Raw genomic sequence first — 18,438 nt, forward strand, 5'->3', positions numbered from 1 at the left:
ATAATAATAATGACCTTGCATTAGAACTGCACGGAAAACTTTTTGAACAAAAACAACTAATAAAAAAATCGAAGTCCTTGCATTAAGTGGCTTCAGTTCTATATTTTATGCCTCTACTAGGCTGTATCAAAAGTCTCCTCAGGAAGATCACTTGAGGGCAAACTCATCAGCCTGGTAATGGTCACGGTTGAACAAATCTAGATAAACCGATATAATTGTTGTTGAAGAGAAAACGATTAGATATAAATAGATATATAGATAACATCACAACTACAACAGACAAACCTTGTACTATAATTAGGGGCTAATATGTAATGATACTCTACAGAACAAACTCCTAATGCCTAAATCAACTTACCCGGTTGACCATGGAATACAAAATTGACCAACTATTATAATATATACAACAGCATAAACAACTCCAAGTCAACCCGTGCAGAATACTCATATGAAACCACTCAGACAAGAACAATCTATTGAGGATGACTATTAGGTAGTTGAGGAACCTGAGCGCTCATATTAGTAGGCAGCTGGGATGGAACAACAGATGGTGGAGAGGTCAGGTGTGAGGAACGGGTCAGGTGTGGAGGACGGGTCAGGTGTGGGGGAGGGGTCAGGTGTGGCGGAGGAGGGGTCAGGTGTGGCGCAGGTCTCGCAGTTTCAGTTGGTTGGGTTGGCCGAATTATGAACTGGTTCAAAGCAGCACTATAAGCCTGACCTGAGAGACTTCCACGCATTCGACCTGTTGGTTGCCAATTCTGTTCAGATGGTGAATTCCCCAACCCATCAGCCCCTGAAACTGCTTGGACAGTTCCTCCAATGTTTCCACGCTGATCCCCTGCCGATCCTCTAAACCCTGCAGCATTTACAGACAAAGATGGCCTGGTTCTGGGAGTTTGATTTTGTGCTGTCATTGGTGAAGACTGCCTGGCCTGAGCAGCTCGCTGAGCAGCCATTATGAAACTCTGTTGGTTGTTTAAAGAACTTGGTGTTTGACCAATTCCAACTTGTGCACTCCCCTGCATCACATGGGACCGCGAGGAATGTGCACTTGAAAACTGGCCCACAGTTGGGTGAGCCCTCGGATTAAAAGCTTGCTGTAGGTGTGCATTTGTGAACCCCTGGAGCCCAGAAGATACTCTGCTAGCACTTTGCAATTGGCTTGGAACCGGAATGCCAACAGCAGATTGACCATGAGTAAAGGACCGATCTAGGGGAACCCGATTCTGTAAGATCAATGAAATGAAACTCGCTAGCATCATTAAAAGGGTTAAGAAAAGGAAATCTTATAACACTGAAAATTTATAAATATTTTGCGGATACACAAGAAATGTTTTCTGTGGAAAGTTTTGACCAACTTAACAGAAATGGATAGTAGTGATCAAGCCACGACAGTTTAAGGTCAGAGGTTTTACACTGGCATACATACGAGTGACCCCCTGCATAAGTGCATAATTAAATGGGCATCAAGAAAAGGGGGAGGCACCAACCTGTGTTGTTCTTGAGCCATGATGCAATGAAGATGAAGCAATGTCTGACACTTGAACTGGATTCATTCGGGGCCTAGAGAAGTGCTGTTGCCTTTCCAAGTCGCTACATACTGCATTGAGAACATTTGCTGGGGAAGTGATAGACTGGCCGGCCTGCGAAGTGAGGGAGGCAATATTGGGAGCTGAATTATTGAAACTAGTTCTGGGTCTTTGTTGCGAGCCCATTGTTGGGGACGATGCTGGAAGGGCCTGAACTGCTATTGGATTCCTGACTATTGGCAGCCCGGAGCCCAGTTCTCTGGGTAATATTTGTGATATCCCATACTCATTGCTAGCAATCGGATTTGCAGATTGCAACTGTTGTGAGTTCACATTATTGGGAGTAGAAAATTGATTATGCATTGCAGACACCAAAAAATCTGTGTTCCTATGACTCCCAGCTTCTCGATTAAGTGCAAGAGAAACAGCATCAGACAACAAGGAAGGTTGTAAAGAACTGGGACCGGGAGAGATACAATTAGCCAATTGTGTGCCAGGGGTGAGCCCGCTATTAGCCAAGTAAACTCCAGACCAAAAGTCATCCTCTAGTTGAGCAGTGTTTGTATTGCTCAAAGGTTTCACATCTTCAGGTCCACAAGCACTAGCCGTTTCCATCTCAATATCATCATCATTGGTAAGATCCATAACACTAAGACCTGGAGTACTATCATCCTTCTCAGATGTTTCTTTCAGTTTGTCTGCCACATCTAGATCATCATTTTTTTCCAACTCAACCTTCCATGATCCATCTTCAGAGATAATTACTTGAGAAAATTTCTCTCCTACCTCTCTCAGGACCTGGGAAAGAAAATCAACAAACATAATTAATATGGAAGGAACACAGACAAGAACAAGAAGACCAAACAAATAGCTACTTGCCTTAACCATATTTTGATCGATCCGAATGTCTAAATAGCAGACATACTGATTACAATGGGGGCAGCGCCACCTTGGTCGTCTTATATTCATAACCACAAAGTTATCGAAGTCGAAGCACTACGGCTCATAATAGTAACATAAAATAAAATTAGAAGAAAAATGTTAAACAACCATAATGGAATTAGAAGAAAATTTCAAACTATAGAAACATGAAAAGCTAGATGCTTCCATTTAGAAATAATGATAAATTTCATCAGCCTTCAAAGTTGAACAGAATTTGGATTTCAAGTTCCAGCAACGAAAAAAAAAACAGAAAATTGTGTTGATAACCACAGCTAGGTTACCTAGTATAATTGAACAGAGTGATATCAGGAGAACAGAAGTTACAGTAAACTAGGGTCTTTGTCTATAACTCTGAAATTTTCCTCAACATAAAACTAGCCTTTCCTCTCCTTTCTACAACCAAAATAAAGAGTGATTTTTCCTTTTTGTTTTCTCCAAGGCTAAATGGGAAAATAATAATAATAATAAAAACAGAGACTTCAAAAAAACAAAGTATGACCCTAATCTCTCGATAAAATTTGAATACCACGCAGCTGATTCTTCTAAAACGCTTGCGCATAATTTAAAAGTGGCAATCACCACTGTAAACAGAATCCAGGATACCTCTAGTGTTACAAGACCAAAAAAGCGGAGGTCATATAAAATTAACTATGCAAGTAAAGATCATAAAGCTCAAGAAAAAATTTTACACGACTCAAAAGCATCTTGATGATGAACATAAATTTGGAGCAAAGACATATATAGAAGAAAAATATACATATATATATATATATATATATATATATATATATATATGTTTATACGGCACAGAACACTCACCTGAAGATGTTTGCACAAATATCCTTTAACAGGAGTTTTGATACGCCTAGAGCTGTTTTGCACATGAAAGCAAAATAAAACAACCAACATAAATTTTATATAGAATAATAGAAAAATTACACTCATCTATCTTACTGCAGTAAAATAGACAAAAGAAACAGATGATGACAAGATGGAACTTGAGCAGATTACCCGCGCCATTCACCGAAAAAAATAAAAATAAAAAATAAACACAAAAGGAGGCAACCAAAATGCTAGCTAGCCTTGACAACTGTCCTGAAGAAAATTTTAATAATGTGGTCCAGTCAAAATCTCCAAATAATATGCCTCCAAACTAAAGAGTAACAAGTTAACTAATAATATTGCAACTAAAATACACTGAAAAATATCTATCATGAAAGCTACAAATAACTAATATTAAGACATACCTTATGGGACAATTAAGTGATATTTTTGATCGCCCCTCAACTATATCAGTATCTAATAATCAAGAAAAGACAGTTACATTATAAAATAGTCTAGCACATGGCCAAACTTTAGGTATTAAAATGTATATCAATATAGTGGTTAGTCGTCCTATTTAAAACACCTGATGAGGAAGGTACGATGGGCTGAACATAATCTTTCAGTACCGGGGTGTCAAGTGATGATGCGATGCTCATAAAGGCAACCACTATGATATAGTGACCTAAAAATGGTTATAGCACTGTCAGAATTGGATGAATATGGTAGGCCAAACTATAACACTTGAGACATTAAAAACAGGCAGAAGCTTACCATTGAACTGGCCCACAGCTTGAAGAAGATTTGTTCCATATTTAAGCATTCCAGTCACATTTGAAGGCAACTGTGATCCAGTATCCTGACAAAGGAAATAATTGTCACAGAATGTTACTAAATGAATACTATGCTACAATCCAAATGCTGTCATATAAATCAAGTCTGGAAGATAAAGCCACACATACCATTGAACAAGTGATCCTTTTATCTACTCCCTTTCCATTGAGAAGAAAGCTGCCAAAAAACAAAAAATCAAGGTCATCAGAATAAAGAAGGGGTAGCTCCTGCTAAACTAAAAGGTAGAATGGTAAATGAGCCATACTTCACTTGTTGGGGACTTATAATACAAGAAGATGTCTCCATATTATCTGTTTGTGCAACAAATAACCGCTGCAGGAAAATACAGAGGCTAAGAACAATGATGACTTTTATAAATGACAGTTCAAGCTCTATGTATAAAAAAATAGCAGTATAAGGTGCAAATTATAAAAGGAAGAACCCACCACAAGAATATGATCAAGTGATAATCATCTATTCGTCAGTAAAACTTCCTATGAGAATTAAGGGGACAAATGCAAATTATTGACTACTTATAGGACATAACAAAAATCGGTAATTAACGATTTCTAGAATCAAAGATATAGGTAGCCTTGTCCACTGTTCTACATAAAATATTATGTTTCAAACTACAGATTAAAAATTTTAACCATTGTATGCATGCACAAATCTATACATGAAGTAGGCAGCATGAGATTTAATGTCTAGGATTATAAATGTGTTTCCTACAGATACAGGTCAGTTGGAGAATTAAACCCTGAAATTCTGATGATTAACCGCAAGCCCATTGTATAGTTATTTTCTCATAACATCCTTTAATAATGATGGGTTTTGTTGTGGTTACATCATAGACAATTGGGTGAGATCTCAGTCATCCATATCATAGAGGTGTATGTATGTACACCTAAGTTACAGATTTATATTTCAACTGTTAGATCAGATATGGACAGATGAATCATAATCATTGAATCATCCATATCTAACCTAATACATTAGTTGTGTATGCAAACCATACATGCTTATTAGATCAACGCCGTGTACGTATCTACAGGTAATATGGATAATATGTTTATTCATGTGCGTGTTGGATGACATTGAACAATGAAGCATGTGTAATTTACGAGCACTTACAAACACGACTAACATTGCAGCTAAGTCAAGAAGAAGCTTACAATTTTTTCTTGAGGAGAATACGCAGTACTCTTTGAAATATGGAAATCAAGCACGTACGTTCCATATCCAGGCTAAATGTACTCAAACATAACAAATACATGATTCAGAACAAACTAAAAAGGAAAAAAAAAACAAACAAAACAAAACAAAAACAAAATCAAAAGAGGAACAAAGGGCTACCTTAACTTCGAGAGAGGCAAGAATGTGGCCCATCTTCATCGTTGGATAATATCTGCATCAAACACACCGACATACACACATTTTCAGTGTTTAAAAAATGTATAACTAGTATAATTAACAAAAACAGCTGTTGATTCGACCAACATGGCTATTACAGAAAGAGAACAGGGGTATTTTAAATTCCTATGAACATGAAAAGCGATTAATAAATATTGAGCAGAAACTAAGAACAGAGCTACCGGAGTGTAGAGAGGATTACATTTAATTGCTTACATCCACATAATAGTTAAGTAAGAACATATTCTTGTATTGTACTGCAAAGTTACTACCAATTGATATCAAATCTGTCATTTCTAATATGACATGGTTCAGAATCATTATGCTTCTTTTTTTATTATCAAGGGGCTCACTGGGCTGATATGGTAAAATCACAAGGAAAGACAAAATCTACTTATATCATGCGTGTACATATATGATAAGAGTCTCCCCACCTCTCCATAACTTTTTCAACATTAGAAAGAGAACAGCTAGGTCCGGTTGTAATATCCCCCGAGCCACAGAACCTACTGGCGATCTACAATTGCAAAAGATGAACAACAGCAACATTTACATCAACCACAAAAACAAGTTCAAATGTAAGCCTCAACAAAAAGATGAACTTCAGCAACACCGAACAGTAATAATAAACTAATTCAAAAGCAAACCTCATTAGCTAAAGAAAATAGCTCTTCATTCTCCTTCTCCGAAAACCATCCAGTACTACAAGCATTCTACCAAGAGTAACACATATTCAGTCACAAAACAAGCCGATTTCGGAATTTTTGAGTAAATATACCTTCACAGATATCATCAGCACCATGATAGCAGCTAGCAAAACGTCATTGTTTTTCCTTTGGCATATCTGCACAAACCAAAACAACGAAACAATTCTAAATCTCCTAACAAAAAATCAAAAATTCCATAAGCTATGAAGAACAACCTACCTGTCTCAACAGAACAGGCAAATCGGACGCCTTCGCCGGAACCTCATTGTTCGCAACGGCATAGTCAATTCCTCTGAAAAACGGTTCCAACAAAACTTAAGCGCACATATTCAACACCAAAAAAGGATTTTCGAAGCTACAGCTCTGAACAAGGAATCCTTACCTGGAAAGAGAGAGGCAGAGATTGAAGAACTCCATGGCATCGCCGCGATAACCAGACTGGACGTGAGCGAGCAGCCGGTCGGCGACGGCGGTGACTCGGAAGGAGTTGACGAACGAAGCCGAGACCTGCTGCCCGGCGCCGCCACCAATATTGAGACTGACTAAGTTACTCGCCGCCTGCGGTGTAAGCGTCGTTCCGGTCATTCGCTCCTCAAGCGACTAAGCTTCCTCACTCGCCCTTTTCTGAATCGGCTCTCTCTCTCTCTCTCTCTGTGAGTGTGGCTATTTCTGGGGCTTTTTGAGTGGAAAAAAAATTTCAGGCGAAAGAAGGAAGAGGAAAAAGGTTGAGGGGCAATTAATTAATATAAAAAATGAAATCAATGTGTGGGACCCTCACGACAGGAAGTTCTCTGGTCTTTCTTCCATGATCCCCTGTAACTTTTTATGGCTCGCTGTAACTTCCCCCCGTGAACTTTTCTTTTCCTTTTTTAGATTTTCACAGATTTTGTTATTTATTTTAAGATAATTTAAAAAGTAGATTGAAAATCAAAAATCAAAACTTACTCACCCCCTTCACCGCCCTTAACCACCCTCTCACAATTCCACCGCCCAAATCTCTGAACTCACAACTCATAGAGGAAGCCCAGCGTTGGTGTGGTAAGTAAAAGTCTTGAGTGGATCCGACTCAAAAAGTCTTGAATGGGAATATATTTTAGATATAGTGGTCTTGTCACGTTATAAATGAAGGCAGAAGATAGATTTTTGTTTTTTTATTTTTTAAAGTAAATGTATCTGGATGTGTACATTTTTGAAAGTTAATGGAGAGTGCACATGTGATACAGAATGAATAAAGTAAATAAAGAAGACAATGAACATCCTTTAAATTAAGCACTTATTAAAATAGATGGTGAGATGATTTAAAGTAGGGAGAGATTGTTGAGATGAAAAGTTTTCTCGAAATACTAAAAATGTGAGGGTGAATGTGGAAGATGAATTTTTATCTTTTTTAAAAGTAAATGTATCTCAGAGCGTATATCTTTTTAAAAAGTTAATGAAGTACATATGTAATACAAAATGAAGAAAGTAAATAAAGAAGACCATTGACATCCTTCAAATTAAACACTCATTAAAATAAATGGGGCGATGAATTGAAGTAGGAAGGGGAGAGATTGTTAAGATGAAAAGTTTGCTTAAAAGACCAAATATGTGAAGAATGCTATTTGCATCCCGAGAATTGAAAGCACATAATGTGTGGAGTTTGTAGAATAAATTAAAGGCTCCTTATTAGAAAATAAACAAATAAAGTAGTGTCTCTCTCTCCCTTAAGCTTTGTTAGGGTTTAGGTAGCAAGCACGTTGGCGATCCCAAGAAGCTAACGTCTTTTCCAACGAAGTTTTTTCAAGGCTTTTTACCTTCTCTTTGGCTACCTAGCTCGAACTTTGATTGTCATGTTGTAATTCTTAAAACAGGGCGGGGGACACAGGTTAAACGAAAAGATGATAGAGAAAGACGATCGAGTCTAATTTCTCATGTCTTTGCCTCTCTCAACAAAGTCCTTGATTTGAAAATAGAAATCAAGACTCATTGAATGATCAAACATTTTTTGTTTGAATACTCAAAGGGGGCTGGGCAATACTTATCGAGGCAGAAGTGGAGGTGAAATTGTGATTCGAACTACCTAGGCACATAGAGAACTTTTTGCCCCGCTTAGCTTAAGTACAGGATACCAAAAAATACCTCCATGTTTCTCGTACCTTTATTGAAACAAAATGGTTTCATGTTCCTTCATCAATTGGTGAAGTCCGGTATTAGTGTGGTAAGTAAAAGTCGCGAGTGGAATTTACCCTAAAAAAGTCCTAAATGGGAAGATATATTGGGTATAGCAGTCTCGTCATGTGGTAAGTGAGAGCGGAAGAAAGATTTTTTTTTTTTTTTCAAAAAGTAAATGTATCTCGGGATGTGTACATTTAAAAAAAAAGTAAATGCTTCTCATGAATTGTACATTTTTTTAAAAGTTAATGGAGTGCACATGTTGCACATAATAAATAAAGAAAACAACTAACATCCTTTAAATTAAACGCTCATTAAAATAGATGGTGGGACGAATTAAAGTAGGAAGATGAGAGATTGTTAAGATGAAAAGTTTTCTCCAAAGACCAAAAATGTGAGGGCAAATGTGAAAAATCTTCTTGAAAAATAAATGTATCTCGGGGCGAGTATCTTTTTAAAAGTTAATGGAGTACACATGTTATATAGAATGAAGAAAGTAAATAAAGAAGACAACTGGCACCCTTCAAATTAAACGCTTATTAAAATAGATGGTGAGATGAATTGAAATAGGAAGTTGAGAGATTGTTAAGATGAAAAGTTTTCTTGAAAGACCAAAAATGTGAAGAATGCTATTTGCATCCCTAAAATTGAAAGCACATAATGTATGTGGAGTTAGTAGAATAAATAAAAGGCTCCTTAATAGAAAATAAACAAACAAAAAAGTGTGTCTCTCTCCCTTAAGCTTTGTTAGAGTTTAGGCAGCAAGCACCTTGGGGATCCCAAGGAACTAACATCTTTTTCAATGAAGTATATTTTAGGCTTTTTACCTTCTTTTTTACTGTGTAGCTCGAACTTTGATTGTCATGTTGTAATGTTTAAAACATGGCGGGAAACACGAGTTAAACGAAAAGAGGACAGAGAAAGACGATTGAATCTATTTTATAATGTCTTTGCTTCTTTCAACAAAGTCCTTGATTTCTCTTTTCAAACAATTTTTATTTGAATACTCAAAGGGGGCTAGGTAATACTTATCGGTGCAAAAGTGGAGGCCAGATTGTAATTCGGACTACTCAGGCATATAGAGTACTTTTTGCCCCGCTTAGCCTTGGCTTAAGTATCTCGGACCTTTTATTGAAACAAAATGGTTTCATGTTCCTACATCAATTGGTGAGGCTGCATTCATTTTGACATTTGGGAATGGCTTATTTACCAAATTCATCTATTCAAGCGTAATGTAAAAACTCATTCTCATATTGCATTTCCAAAAAGGTCCCAAACTTGGCCAGTGGTGGATAGTGGGTGTTTTAGAGGACCAGGAAGAACAATTCTATGTCTTCATTAAGGAAAAAGACTAGCAACAAAATATCAAATCCTAACCAACAAATATCAGAATATCAGATCCTAACTATCAAAAATTCAAAACTCAAAGCCAAGTATTATGCCCTAGCCTACCATCCGATATTATCCGTGTCAAAGGAGACTAAGAGACTAAGAGATCAAATGGAACCGCCCTGCTATAGTATCAGGCAATAGTGGATTATCACTAGAGCATGAGTTAACTCAAATTGTAAGCAACATAAAATCAGGTTTTTCCCTCAAACAAAAACTTCTAAAATTCAACAAAACAAAGTCAGAATCTCAATTATACAGTTCAATCTGATTTTTCATTTTCTTTGCCGAAGAAAGGTGCATCAATCCCGGACACTAAAGGCTCTTTTGACACACTGTAGATGTAGGTTTGCATCTTCATACTTGCAAACGAAGGCATTGTTGAATTATCAACCTTGCAACTGATATCATGCCACGCAGCACAGATGATGCAGAAGATATTGTTCTCAGAATTACAGTGAACGCTTCTGCAATCAATCAGCCCTTACCCTGCAAGACAGAAAGGCAGGTGGAAATGGGTGAGTAACTCATTATAGTTTCATTCCTCAAAACCATCTATTACTCCGATGATGATAAAACTAAATTTCAAAGAGCCTTCAGTATCATTTTAACTTCTATGGTGCTCCTCTGTAAGTAATCTGTACTTCTAAATTTTATGTACCTTATGAGGTGGAGTTCCTGGTCTTAACATGTTGCTGCCTACACCATGCTTTCCTTTCTTCTCAGATGCTTTCAAGATCTGGAAGGAACATGTCAATGTATCATCCACACTCATCATGGCACCAGCATTATCAAACTCACCACAGTAATTTGGTGCTGAAAATATTGTCACCAGCTTCCTCTTTCCGAAAAACTCATATCCATCTTCCACAACCTGATTAAACAAACCCAATAAAGTCAAATAAAGAAACAATAACAGACTCTTATGTATACCATCACTTCAGAATTTTTTTTTTTAAAAAAAGCATCTAGGTGGATGCAAGAAATTTCGCCGCTATAGAAATATTTTTCAGGTCTAAACCATGAAGAAACTATCATGGGAGCCTACAATCTGCACAGCTAAGCTCTAGCAAGGGGTGCCAATCTCTATTATCTGTGCCAACAAGCACAAGGGACCAACTGTGATTAACTTATTATACCCAATAACAAAGGTGGACACCAATAGCGGAAGGGAGAGCATGGGGAACAGAAACACCTTGACAAACAGATGCAGTTGGCTCACACAAAATCTTTGCTATTCATTTTACAAGTTCACCAACATACGGAAGATAAGATTTACTCAAAATCCATACAAATCTCAAGACAAGTATAACTGCAAATAAAGAGATAATTGTCTGAAGGTACATTACAGGTTGATATGAAGTTTCTTGGTGATGCATAATAGAGTAGAGCATACAAGTCCATGATGATAGAACTAAATCTCAATCAAAAAAGGAATGGTGATAATATTAGATTAATAGAGCTATATACAAAAGGTGGATAGAATTCACAGAATGGAGCTGACACAAAGAATATACAAACTCACTTCATCATTTAATAAACTTTTGCATAATAGAAGATAGTGAGTAATCCATAAAGTCAATAGAATCGAAGCACACATAGCAGAGAAGAATCACACTCAACCCCAAAGCTCTTCCACTCCCACTACCTTATAATCCTACAAAATTCTTCTTCTATGCTCCCCCCTTAAATTTACACATACATGTACATACATAAACAAAATGGAGAGTAACTAAAAAAGAAAATTTACCTGGTGAGCACGGCAGACAAGATCAAGGTCATGTTTTTGGAGAAATTCAGCAACCTTGTCAGCCCCAAATGTATATGACACACCACGATCATTCTCTCCCCAACCTTCAACATCTTTATCAGGATCAGCCCATAATAGATCACAGAGAAGGCCTTGATCTGGTACGTCCACTGGGCGGGCAATATTCCTAATCTGATCTAAGTTTTTCAAATCAGGGGATAGACCACCATGCATGCAAAGGATCTTCTCATCAACAAGGGCAGCGACAGGCAGACAGTTGAAGCAGTCAGTAAATACCTTCCAAATACGAACATTAAATCTTCTCTTGCACTCATCATAGAACCCATATATGCGGTTGATGGAAGCACATTCATGGTTGCCTCTGAGGAGGAAGAAGTTCTCCTTGTATTTAATCTTATATGCAAGGAGAAGGCATATTGTCTCTATGCTTTGCTTCCCACGATCAACATAGTCCCCTAGGAATAAATAGTTGGCTTCAGGTGGGTACCCACCATACTCAAACAAACGTAAGAGATCAGAAAACTGACCATGAACATCTCCTGTGGTACAGAAAAGTGAAATTTGTTATCGCACTAAATAACAGAAAGTTTATATCTATTCCACTCAGGAAATTAAACAAAAACGATGACAATCAAATTAATTCCAAACGCAACTACAAATTGGCCCTTGACATTTAGTTAGATCTACATATTAAAATCAAATTCATCATTATAAAGGAACTAAAGGTTAAGTTCCTTTGGTTCCAGTAATGCTATCAAGTCCTGGCACATAATCCTGCCAATGTTGCAAACCTTGCCAGTGAAAAACAACACAACATCCCTTTGTGATCAAAATTTGGTTGATTGGACAAACCAAGTAACACTTGAGCACTACGATTCTACATAGTACACCACTGATTTTGCTAAATAATTAATCCATTTAAGAGCCTCTTACAAAAACTTTGCTTTATGCTCCTCTTAACTTGCAATTGCTCTTTCTGTTTTCGTCTTTACAAGTCGGCCGGCTGTTCTATCAATCTACATTTAACTGCTCTTCTTGCTACTCACATACTACATTGAACCAGAAGAAAACCAAAGCATTTTCCACATAAAATCTGTTTAACTACACAAAATAGTCACAAAAATATCCCATTTCATGAACTACATCCCAATTCAACAAATACACATGTAAACACAGTCAAAGAAACTAGCTTGCAATTCAGCCGAAGCTAAAACCAAAACAATTCAAACTCATATATATTTACCGCAAATCTTTATGGGAGCTTCGAGTTCGAGAAGGTTGGGCTGACTGAGAAAGATCTCCTTGGAGGTGGTGCAAAGATGCCGTATCTCCGCCTCCGTCAGCTGGACCTGCTTCGTCGTCCGGCCGCTCTTCGCCGACACAAGCCTCCGTATAAGATCGTCCACAACTGTGTCTTCCATCACAGCACAACAATACCCAAACCCTAGCCTTCTCTAAGCCTCGGTTGCTCAAAAGTCAGAGAGAGAAAAACAAAAAAGAAAAGATCCGACTATAAGGGCGAGGCGAAGCGAGAATCAGAATAATATGGAAATCGAAATCAGAAGCAAAATATCTTTAGGGTAGAATTGTTTATGAAGATGTGGTGGAGGAGTGCGTGGCGGCCATTTTCGGCTCGCGAGGACAGAAAGAGAGAGAGAGTTGAAAAACGAGTGTGTTGGGATTTTGGTTTTTGGGGGAGGGGCTCTTTTCCGCTTTGCGTTCAAGGGGCCCCTAAAGAAAAAAGAAAAGGTTCGTGCGAACCCTATCTGGAAACTTGGTGAGCATGCGTGTGGCACGTGGATGGCCGGCTTGGTCATGGACTCGTTATGACTTATGAGTTTGAATTTGATGATGGTTATCATGAATCCATCATGAGAGAAGAAGTTTGAATTTGAAATTGTGAGTGGGGGTTTTGTAAATTGAGAGTCTTTAACGTACGTTGCAATAAAGGCTTCTTTATTTTTTTATTTTTATTTTTTGAATAAAAGGCTTCTTTATTTTAGATTATTTTAGATTGGATTTTATCTATAGAGAATTATGTTATACGTTAATAAATACATGCACGAAGCAGAAAAATAATTGAGGCTTTTTGTCTCACGATTGAGTTCATTAATTAGAAATGGATATAAGTGAGTATATCCGATAAAGATCAAAACAATTGAGTGTAATTAATCCTTTAATTTCTTTTCCAGAAAAAATCCTTTAATTTTTGAAAGGGTTTTGATATTTAGGTTTTTAGGGCATATCGTTCGGGGTTTTAAGTTCTAAGATTTTAGAAAGAGGGTTTTGTTATTATCTATGTGTTTTTTCTTCTTCTTCTTTGATTTGGTGGGATTATTTATTTATTTGAAAGGGAGTGGGTGTTAATCCATTAAAAGTGAAATGTAGGTAACAGTACATCATGAGATGAAGCACTAAGTAACCAGTAACCTGACAATATTATGGTTAAACCCTAATTTATTCATACTCCTAAAGAACAGCCCTATGAAAAAGGGATATACCCGAAGATGTCTACCAACTAAGTAACCTGCACCTTGTGACCATAAGGCCTAGTGAACCAAACAAAGAAGGCACAATATGCGGGCCCAATACCAAACCCCAACAGTCGCGAAGAACATTTAGGGGTTCTTTGCCTTTTCCTGTAGCAGCCGTCACTAGCCCTGAAACTGCCAGCACCAAGGCCATCGCTAAATCTATCAATCCAATCCGCAATCCTGAGAGGATGACACGTAGAACTGTAAACCTCCACCATCTACACCGTTGTTAGCCAAATAGTCACCCTCAAGTATAAAGGGGTACAAGTAATAGTATAGGGATTTAAGAAAGGTTGTCGAACCCACGATGATTAGATTCCTTTCACTAGCTAGGGTGTTAACCTAAGGAAAGCTAGAATATGCAAATGTATAATTACAAAGGATTAATTTCAGTTTACCTACCTGAACTTATGGTCATTCTTCATGTTAGTCCCTAAACTTTTAATTTCATCAAGAATACCCCTGGACTCCTAATTTTCATCAGCCATGTCCAATTCTTCAAACTCCATCCAAAATTTCCGTCAATTGATGACGTGGCAGGAGACAGAAAGGCTAAAATGGTCAATGTGGCGACCCGGAGACCGGATTACCACAGCGCCGCCTCCCCAAGGAACCCTACTCCCGCGACACTTGGAGTAAGTGTTTTGGGCCTAGAATTCCTCAAAGAGACAAGGCCTTTAGGTTGGAAAGCAAGAAATCTATAAGCCCGAAATTCTTGGGCTTGTATAGTGGGCTTGGCTCGTAATCACAAGATTACGAACTAGGCGAATAAGAGGAAAGGAAGGTGGTGTTGAGTTGAGTTTTAGAACCTATGTCAATTTTTAATTCTTAGCCCCAAGTTTGCATTAAGTTCATTAAATGGTAATTTATGTGAGTCTTCTAGGTCTAGCCCACTAGGACCTAAATTCAAATGGAGGTTCTAACCCTAGGGTTCCACTTTGGTGGTAAGCAATCACACACATCATCAACCATACATAGTGTTACAAAACTTTAGTGAAATCAAGCAAGCCGAAAGGAAATAAACTTTAAATATAGTAAAACAAATTGTGTCCTCCAAGGATTATCCTCCGTGCCCAAGCTTCAACAACAACAGCCTGCAAAACAAACTAAAGTAGGGGTTAGGCTCCTACATCCAGTCATTGCCCATGCCCGCCCCCATATCTAAGTTTAAAAACATGAGTTATTGTTTTGAATAAAAGAAGTAGATAAAACCGGTTTGCGCTTCCACGTGATCGTCACCACGTAACTACAATCCCACGGCAATTGATCATCTTTCACACTTCCATCACAACCGTCCATCTAGCCAATCACTTTCCGGAATTCATTAATCACAAGGCTAGAGACAAAGGGGAGATAACAAGGGCATGGTGCACACTGCCCACCACCGGTGGCTCAAGGAGGAACTGACCTCTCCTTACATCCCCATCAATTGCCAACACATCAATTCAATCCACGCAAACCATTTCAATTGTAAAATTTCCAAAAACCATGCAAGAGGCCTCATATAAAACATAGTATATGCAAGAAAAGCATAGATAGAGTTAAAGGCATCCCCTACCTGGAACTCGAGCTTTCTCTTGCAGCACTTGGCCTCAATGCAACCTTGTAGCAACCACCACTTCACAAGATCCTACCAAGATATCAAGCCTAGACCAAATAAGTGACAGTAATCACGATAAACTAGGCTAGCTATTCACTCACATAACTCTCCGAATAAAATATTTCCTTTAACCTAATTACTAACTAATAACCAGACCATTTGGGTTCTAATAAGGGGTTTGTTGTTAGGAAGAGGGGGTAAGAACACTTTTTAAAAGACAGGTTGCTGAAAACCGAAAACAGAGTTTTAAAGGAGCTGTCAAGGGTCACGGAATTGTTCAAAATACTTGAGGTAAATTCTTGAGAAATTTTGAAAGAAGGATGGCTTGTCAACCAACTCAGTACGATTGAAATGGCTATTGAATTTCAAGTGAAACCAAACAAAGAGTAAAGGTTTTAAAGGCTGAAGTAAAACAATGTGCAGATTCTTTCCAGAAATATAAGCTTCTGTCCCCCTATTTCAAAATTACATAACTAATTCCAGAAAAATGCTTTTGGGGTGATTCAAATTCTGGAACGTTCATATATTTGTCTAATATATTTCTCTAGAAGAAACTGACCCCAAATTCTCAACGGTTTAGCTCCAGTTTTGAAATGAATGCAACTGGGTCAGATTTTACTGAAAACTGAAAATCTGCAGAAACTGGTTCTTTTGTGTAAAGCTCTTTTGGTACCCAAAATGGCTGGTTAAGTAGACTCTAAGACACCTACAAAAAGTATCTAAAGCTTCTAAAGGCTTAAAGTCTCAGTCACCCTTCAATACTATAAGGGGAAGGTCTTGTAGCTCACTAACATGATGTTTTGAAGACATGGTGTTTGGACAACAGTAACACAAATAAACTATTTGATCAAGCATGATTTCAATGTTCAAAATAACCATGGTTTAGCATACCCCCAACACATCAGAAAGAATGAAAGGTTCTAAGCTAAAACAACAAGGTTCCCACCACAATAGTGACAAGTTGTAATCTGCAAGAGTTTGTAACAACAACCAAAAATACATAGTGTTAAGGAAAGGATGATACTCACCAAAAACTAACAAAAAAAGATGAGCTTCTCTTGAGGATTTCAACAGGAAAGAGAGCTGAAGGAGCTGATTGGATCGAGTCCAGCCACAGGCCAAGAAGTTTGCTCAATCTCGAACATGCAAAGTGAAACAGAGACTGCTCAATATGTAAATGAGGTGTTTTGAACGTATTGAGTCTAAAATCGAGGAAACAAAGGGGAACTTGATGGTTTAAGAATCTTACCAACTGTTGGTATCAGTCTCAAGCAAGGTGTTGGGGATTCGGGTAGAGCAAGAGAGGAAGTTTAAGCAGAAATCCGGAACAGGCTTGCTCCGGAACAGCTTCCGCTTCGAGGGGTGTACAGGTCTCAAATCAATTCCGATGGAGCTGATATTTGGAGGCTAGATAGAGGAGACATAGGCGAACAACTTTGATGAAGAAAGTTTTTTCATCGGAGGTCTCTAACTAGGTGTTTTTGGGCTCGTAAACGGACTGATGTGTCCAGGGACGAGAGGAAAGGTGAGAAGAGAAGGGTGAATGACGATTTATGGCCTGGGTTCTCTCTTTTGAAGGTCTGAGATGATGTTCTTGGAGGAGTTGCCCTTTGCATGATGGAAACGTGGAGGGGAAGAGCTGAACGAGGCTCCCTTTCTCTCTGTCCAACTCTGACGTGAACAAGGAAAGAGGAAAAGCTGAGTTTTGCGTGTGAAGGAGAAGGCTCAGCTTTGGGCAGATAAATTTGGGGTAAAAGAATAAGGTGTTGACAATGCCAAATAAGGATCGGGTCTCACAAAACTTATTTTTAGATAGAGAAATGGCAAGCAAGTTTTTGTCGGAGTTTTGCTCGAGTTTGAAAAACATAAGGAGTAAATAAATTGTGCTTTTGAAAGTCGGTGAGATGCTTGACGAGTAAGCTTCGGGTAAGGCGAGCAGAAATTTCGCCAATTATTAAGAAAGGTAAAATAAGAAAATCGTAAACGCACGCACAAGTATATTTCAAAATTATGCAAAGATGTCATTATGAGCTACAAGGACCATATTGGATCAAGGAAGAGGTTTGGGTCAAAGGTTGACTAACTTATTGGGCTAGGTTCACTAGCATACCCGTCGGTTGGGTGTCCAGAGTAAATTTTGGACTCTAACCTTACGCTATTCTCGGGCCCAAGGCCCAAACTATTTCCAAAAGTATTTAGCCGAACAAAGGTCGCGAAAAATTTTCCCGTCAAAAAGTGACGTTTGGAATTTCACGGGGTCTACATTCTACCCCCCTTAAAAGAATTTCGCCCTCGAAATTCAGACTAACATGGCTAGAAAGTGTCATATCGTCGTAACTCCAAAGAGGTCTTGTGGTGGTGCTACAAGTCTCTCCATCAGTCCATCACTTCAAGTTTATTTATTCGGGTGCCATCCATATCCGTTGATTCATACCTTCTCCATAAAAGTATCGATGGGGATCCGCCGGCCGGTCGGGCCATCACTCGTGTAGAGAAGAGGATACCGGAAAGAGGGTATGATACCACTCGTCCAAATAACTGATGAGAGAAAACAAATTTGCCATTTAATCTTTCAATCCATCAAGATATTCCAATATTTGGGTAATGGCCCCCATGAAATGGTTTGCAATTTTTTCACAAGAAATTTCAGTCTCCAAAAACAATCGCTTTGAAAAAGCAAGCTAAAGAAGAATTCAGCCCATCACATGGGTATACCTTCCCATGCACGAAACATATCATGCCAAGATTC

The 18,438-nt window shown here is 38.2% G+C and overlaps 2 protein-coding genes across 3 annotated transcripts; both read right to left on the reverse strand.

Moving 5' to 3' along the window:
• Positions 1-215: 215 nt before the first annotated feature.
• LOC133742937 (E4 SUMO-protein ligase PIAL2-like) lies at positions 216-6,943 on the reverse strand. Of its 2 annotated transcripts, XM_062170642.1 has the most exons (16): positions 6,627-6,943; positions 6,464-6,536; positions 6,316-6,381; positions 6,185-6,250; positions 5,972-6,054; positions 5,481-5,532; positions 5,300-5,371; positions 4,393-4,460; positions 4,256-4,304; positions 4,068-4,152; positions 3,880-3,978; positions 3,719-3,770; positions 3,291-3,342; positions 2,409-2,525; positions 1,491-2,327; positions 216-1,226 (listed from the first exon to the last, which is right to left on the reverse strand). In XM_062170642.1, the coding sequence occupies exons 1-16, from the start codon at positions 6,827-6,829 to the stop codon at positions 474-476; spliced, it is 2,727 nt and encodes a 908-aa protein (XP_062026626.1). In that variant the 5' UTR covers positions 6,830-6,943; the 3' UTR covers positions 216-473. The 2 variants fall into 2 exon arrangements, with proteins under 2 accessions (XP_062026626.1, XP_062026627.1); XM_062170643.1 differs by lacking the exon at positions 6,185-6,250.
• A 2,941-nt stretch (positions 6,944-9,884) lies between these two features.
• LOC133743428 (serine/threonine-protein phosphatase PP1) lies at positions 9,885-13,269 on the reverse strand. The gene is made up of 4 exons (XM_062171368.1): positions 12,799-13,269; positions 11,535-12,094; positions 10,446-10,658; positions 9,885-10,273 (listed from the first exon to the last, which is right to left on the reverse strand). Exons 1-4 carry the CDS (start codon positions 12,974-12,976, stop codon positions 10,262-10,264), a joined length of 963 nt encoding a protein of 320 aa, XP_062027352.1. The 5' UTR covers positions 12,977-13,269; the 3' UTR covers positions 9,885-10,261.
• Positions 13,270-18,438: the final 5,169 nt, after the last annotated feature.

The sequence above is a fragment of the Rosa rugosa genome, chromosome 4 (genome assembly GCF_958449725.1).
Source record: "Rosa rugosa chromosome 4, drRosRugo1.1, whole genome shotgun sequence".
Classification (NCBI taxonomy): Eukaryota; Viridiplantae; Streptophyta; class Magnoliopsida; order Rosales; family Rosaceae; genus Rosa; species Rosa rugosa.